The sequence below is a fragment of the Stegastes partitus genome, unplaced genomic scaffold (genome assembly GCF_000690725.1).
Source record: "Stegastes partitus isolate 25-593 unplaced genomic scaffold, Stegastes_partitus-1.0.2 Scaffold571, whole genome shotgun sequence".
Classification (NCBI taxonomy): domain Eukaryota; kingdom Metazoa; phylum Chordata; class Actinopteri; family Pomacentridae; genus Stegastes; species Stegastes partitus.
The window spans coordinates 60,083-66,558 of NW_007578302.1; the positions used below are offsets into that span (position 1 = coordinate 60,083).

At 43.3% G+C, this 6,476-nt stretch overlaps 1 protein-coding gene across 2 annotated transcripts in view; it reads right to left on the bottom strand.

The window, feature by feature from the left end:
• sbf2 (SET binding factor 2) overlaps positions 1 to 6,476 on the bottom strand; it is a 99,485-nt gene that overhangs the window by 58,550 nt on the left and 34,459 nt on the right. For both annotated transcript variants that reach the window (XM_008288694.1, XM_008288693.1), the window contains exons 4-6: positions 2,958 to 3,098; positions 2,413 to 2,523; positions 1,167 to 1,272 (exon numbers count right to left, since the gene is read on the bottom strand). In XM_008288694.1, coding sequence (XP_008286916.1) covers positions 1,167 to 1,272; positions 2,413 to 2,523; positions 2,958 to 3,098 — 358 coding nt within the window. The remainder of the gene's footprint in view (positions 1 to 1,166; positions 1,273 to 2,412; positions 2,524 to 2,957; positions 3,099 to 6,476) is intronic.

Below are 6,476 nucleotides of genomic sequence, written 5' to 3' on the forward strand. Positions count from 1 at the left end.
ATAAACGTCTGACATCTTTTCAGCACATATAAACTGCAGCTGCTTCGTGGACAAACAGCGCCGGATAATGCGCTGTGTTGATAAGTGAAGGCAGGTTTACAAAAACCGACGGAGCGTGGTTGACTACGAACGCATAACTTGGACATGACCTTGATCACATGCATGGTGTAAGTACCCCCCGTGTGCATGTTATTCACTCTGTCCAAACAAAAAGAGGATGGTGTTAATACACTCAGGAAGTGGAGTCCGCGCTGATTTGAAGCACATTCTTCTAATCAAATGAGGCCAAATGAGGGCCAACTTTCCATTACAAATCAAATTTCAGGTGAATTATATCTAATTTCACTCTCAGCTCACAGACGCATGCTGCAAGATGTGAAATAAACTCTTCTTGAGTGACCTCAAATAGCTCTGTTCCTCGTTTGCAGGGTTTGGAGGCTCGCTTATGCCAAACCGTCATTTGAGGAAAGTGATAGACACACTCTCCAAGCCCAGTTACACTACATGTGTGAGTCACGGTGAATCAGGAACGCTGCGTCTCTTTATGCACGTATCGCCTGTGCAAATCGTTTAAGTTCAAACTGCTAACGCGTTGTGCAAAGGCTGCACCGTGAAGCCAGCAAACTGGATCAAATCTTCATCATGTGCTCATTCTAGCCCCGACAAAACTACAGAAACCTCGAAAGGACACAGTGAAAACCACATAATCTCGCCTCGGGCACATTCAGAATTAATCTAAGCCCTTAATAGCTCATTGCACAAGTCTCCTGACTGTAAAAGTCATATAGTGCTGCCATGTGATTAACAAAGTACAACCAAGCCTACAAGTCTGATAAGAATCAATATACAACATGCCATAAAAATTAAGCTGCTATATCGACTAAAATGATGGTGCCAGTAGTATTTTAGAACACATTTTCTTTGGCGTGTTTGCAGTCAGATAGACTATAACAAAAGAACAGCTCACAGAACGTTTTAAAACCAACCTGCAGAGGGAAGCTGCTGTTAGTTCAATAAACTCCACAGCAGGGTTCATGTTCAATAACAAATGACAAGACATTTAGTCATCTAGTCTTGTGATTTAATGGAGTAGAGATACAGTAAAAGACAAGTCATGTCCTGACTCGTGATTAATGGTTAGTAGTGATCAAAGTGCGTAGACCCACCCAGCTGCTGGAAGAGCAGAGCAACGCTTTTGCATGTGACAGGCAGCGTGTCGTTGAGCGGCGTCTGGATGAGCTGCCGGTCCCCCGCTCCCAGGCTGAACAGCTTCTGTGATGACGAACGAAAGCAGCAAAGGTCAGAAAACAGACACAGAGAGTTTCTACAACCATCACGTCTACGAGGTCAGGCAACCGACAGTCGCTCATTATGATTAATAGCCGAGCGCGCTGTGGCTGTTTCACATAGAGGAGACCAACGCTGTTCGGTTCTATACAGACGCTGCAGCTGCACGACTGGATGAAGCATCTGAATGCATTCGCTTGTCATCAGACAAAGAAAACCTTCATTATACGTTCACAAAAAGATATTACATTAAACAAAATATAACAACAAATCTCCATTCTGTGTATTTGCTGCTGAGATGTGTGTCGACTCTGCAGCGAATATTTAAAGTCAAATAGATTGCTATTCAGATTATAAAGTACTGGCAAAGGGTCTAGTAGAGGCCTTGAACATGTAGAAAGTAAAATAACTTCTTGAACAGAAAGAAAACTTTGAGACGTTGCAGGGTCTCCATTCATACAATTCCTGACATACCTGTATGTTTAACCTGGTTGTTTTTGACAAATGAGTCTGCTTGTGTCTGGCAGACAGCAGGACTAGAGATTTACAGTGGCGTCATGCCAGGGAATAGAGAACAGGTTAGATTCTTCCTTCTTACAGCGCGTAAATCATTATTTAAAACAAAATCAGACTTGTACCTGTGTGATGAGGACATATCTACAGTGGCAGCAGTTTTCCAACGTGACTGGGACACATTTAGGCTCCTGTTGTTTTTTAAAGATGTAAATAATCCACTGCTTTTATAGCCTCACCTTCTCACACTTGGCCACCGAACTGCAGCAAACAATCTACTTTTGGATATAATGAGGGATTTTAATGCCGTGACATTTTGAATATATTTTCCTCTGAACCGCTATAAACACGGTTTAGGAGCCTGACCTCTTGCACCCACTCCAGACTGAGGTATTTTGCTCCGAGTGACATGATGTGGAAAAAAATTACAATAAACTATTGGAAAATGACTGTGTGAATACAACATTTGTGATTGGCTGCAAAGCAAATATAAATGATTGTAGGAGCTGCACCACTGAGTGTCAGCCATTAGCTGACATTAACCAGTTCTGGTCTGGATTCGTGGCCCCTGCAGCAGAACTGTGAGGTGTCTTGCAGACTGTAGTGTCTCACCTGGGATCCACCAGCAACAGGAACCAAGAATGCAAAGAGGTTGGACACCAGACCCTCCAAAGGGAAACTCAGGCTGTCGATGTGAACTGTGTAGATCAGACCCAAGCAGCCCTGCGAGGAAAATACAACATCACACATGGACAAAGGGGGAAGCTGTTCTATATGCAGGAGTCATCACTATCTGGGCCACATAAATAATAATTCTGGCTGATCTGTGACGTCGAGGCGAGGTTAGCGAGTACCGTTTGTAACAACAGAGGAGCTGTGACCGTGGATTGCATGACTGACTGTAAGTCTGCAAAAACTGTGACTGTAATGAAAGTCCGATGAAAAGATCAAATGCCTCCATGTTCCATTTACTTTACTAAAGTGCATGCTTACACTTGATCGGCCTTAATCTATTTTGCAGTCAGTACGAGGTAGATTAGCATCATTTCAGGACTGCGAGATAAAAGCGAGATTTGTCAAAAAATTCTGAGAATTCCTCCTGAACAGATAGAAAAACATTTTTTTAATCAAGATTAAATCATATGGTGTCTTATTACCCGGAATATTTCGGGATAATCCAGCCTGGACACGAGGATGAGACTTTTTGGTGCAAACACTTGAGCTGGCTGGATCAGGCCATCTTCCTCCTCCTCCGCCTCCTCGTCTTCATCTCCATCAGCCTCAATACGCTTTGATCCCTGAAACATTCAAAAAAAAAAAGAAGCTATTTCAGTCAAAGAGTTCAACACAATGCCATGGACTGGAGACCCTGAAGTCTACTGTAGAGCAGCACTGAGCTCCTGGTTCAGCTTCAGAACACATCGAGTGTCTCAAACCTATTTTAATCTGGTAGAAACTGCTTGAGTTCCTTGAAGACGTTCCACCTCTCATCCAAGAGGCTTCATCAGGTCTGACTGACTAGTTGGGAGTTCCAGATATCCTAAAGAAGCCATCAACACCCGTCTCAAACCCATCGCCATCTATCTGACGTGTACACATCATTTTATATCACATCAGGGGGAAAACAAAATAAAACTAGCTCCCAACATGAGGAGCGTTGGTGGTAAAACGTGCTGGAATCTGGTTTGATGAACCAACTTACAACGTGCAAGTTTATGGATCAACACCCGACCTCTAAGGATTCAAACTCTTTTATTGTCTATCACACGATGATAGAAAACTGCCTTAGGTTTGGGGCTCACACACAACACGTACCCATAAAAGACTCGTAAAAAAATAAATCAAAACAAACAATTCCATGAATAAATAAGAACAGCTGCACAAAACTACGTCGTAAAGCAGCGACGCTCTGCTCGGCTTTGTTCAAAATCGATATTGCGGATATTAAGTTGAGAATTAGTTGCATTCCTCCAACAAAACCAAAATAGCCAGGATTAAACTCTTGCATCAGGCAGTCACAGCCCCCCTATAAACTCAGAAATATTAATCTTCAGAGAGGCTAAAAAGGAGACACATCCATGAAAGTTTAGTCTATCAATTATCACCTCTCCTAATCTGTTGCTCGTCCCACCGGACCCATTGACTGAACGCAACACATTTTCTAAAATTACAACGATGTTATTAAAAGATCTCACTTGCAAAGAATCAAAGATCAGATGAAGACTCGCATCCCGAGAGCCAAATGAGTTTATGAGGCTAATCCCTCCCAGAGTCCAATCATAACACAACATATGTGCTAGCAAACATCAAAAACATCAGTAATGCCAAAGATGCTAACAGCTACATAATTTACAGTTTGGGCCTGTTTCTAATTGTCTCTCTTGTGGATCTGTTACAACAGCGACGCACCAGCCTCTCGGCGCTCATTCCTAACTAAAGCCCTTATCACAATCTGGTTTATTTCTCCAGGCAGCGAAAACATGCCGCGAGTGTTTAAGTATCTCAGGACCAAGGAGTGTGGGATCAAAATATCCCATTCAGATGGGGGTCACATTTCTTCATTATTTTTAGGATTTGGTTCAATTATTAAACAAAACACATTCCTGCACTGCCTGTCTGGACGCTCCCCGGATTCCAAGTGAGCAGATAAGGATGTCAGCTTAGAAAGTGAAGATTGTTAAAACACCCTCACGTTTCAAGAAGATCTCCAGCGCCACGGAGTGAATCCTGGAATGTGTGTTTGTTTGCTAGAACATGGTGTCTGGGCTGAATATAGCCCGATCTGATGATAAAGGTGAGCCTGACCAAAAAAAAAAAGGCAGAGCGATATTGGAGGATGGAGAGTCTGATGTTTATAAGTCTGGTATCTAATCTACACAAAGTATTCACGTGTCTCGGTCAACTGTATTTTTGGCACAACGTCTATATTTCTGCAATCCGTTTTAGAAACGAGCGTCACTTAAAATATCTCTACAGACGTAGTCCTGAATTTATCCTACAGACAGTTTCAATATTGACTCGGCTCGGTGGTTAGCACCGTCGCCTCACAGCCAGAAGGTCGCCGGTTTGAGGACACCCGGGATCTTTCTGCGTGGAGTCTCCATGTTCTCTCCGTGCAGCGTGAGTTCTCTCCGGGTTCTCCGGCTTCCTCCCACAGTCCAGAAACATGCTGAGGTTAATTGGTGATTCTAAATTGTCCGTAGGTGTGAATGTGAGTGTGCTTGGTTGTCTGTCTCTAAGTGTAGCCCTGTGATAGACTGGTTACCTGTCCAGGTGAACCTGCCTTCACCCTGAGTCAGCTGGGATAGACTCCATTAAGCGGTGTATAGATAATGGATGGATGGTTTGATTTATTAGTTCTAAGGATTCATTATTGGTTAATTTTTAAATGAAACACGTAGAATACATCGATCTGAGTAAAATTCCCCAATTTACAGACATGTTTCCTCCAGCTGACAGACTTCACCAGCCAGTGACAACTCGGTCTATTAATAGGCTCTTTCTAAAACACTCAGTAACAGCCAACAAGTCGACTTGTTGTGGTTGTGTTTTTCCTTTAATGTGGCAGTTTGCCCTGATGCTTTTCAGAAGCTTTTGAACCGAGGAGGAAAAATGTGCCCGTTATGCAAACAGTGGATGTTTGTGTAATTACGGTCTGATTCACACAACACGGTTGCACTGCTGCACAACTGATAACAAACATTCCTCCAAAGTGACTCGGACACTATTTGAAGGCTGATGCGCTTCCTGTAAGTCGCTGCATTTCAAATTAAACCGAAAAACGCCTCGCCGAGTTAACTGGAACATGATTGATGAGCGTCCTTCTACACGCGAAAGGATGTGAAGTCACAGTGGGCAGCGCGACAGCAGGCATTCAAGGACTCCAACAAAGGCCAACACAGTGAAACGATTAGCTTGGTATTCTGTGGGCTTTTGGCAGGGGGAGACATTAACAAAATCATTTGTAAGTATAAGAATGAGTCTGTCCAAACAAATCTGTTGTAATCAATAATTTATGGGGGTTTTGAGCATTCGTGCCGTGACCACTAATCAGGCATCAAGCGCAACCTCGTATGCATGAGTAAATCAAATGAGAATGGCTGGAGGGGAAACACGGGTCCATCTTCTGCTTTTTAAGAGCATCCCTCAGCCAACTCACAATTTATTAGGCTGGATCCAAGCAGCCTTTTGTTTTCTTTAACACCTGAAATCCTGGAAAACATCACGACAAGCATTCCTAAAAGTTACAAAAGTGTCAAAGGGTTTAAAAAAGCAACAGAACAATGAGCCCATAATGGAAAACAGAAAAATGAGCACCATCATGTTGCCTAACCACCATATTCCCGAGGGTTTCTGAGGGTCATGAGGATGAAGATGACCTCATGCTCATCACCACAACGCTACAAGGACGGAGGAGAAGCCTGCTGGGCAGTGCTGAGATGCTTCACATGGAGCGACAAAGTGGAATATTTGTGTGCACCAATTTTACTGCATCAAGATGACTGAAGCCAACATGTAGGGGCAGTGGTTAGCGCTGCTGCCTCATACTGCGGCTGCACGGGCTCGGTCCGTTCTCTGTATATACAACGTGATATCTGTATGTTTGTGCTGCTGGTGGAAACTCACACAAATACAGTCGTGACTCGATAATCCAACACTAAATGTAAAACCTTCTT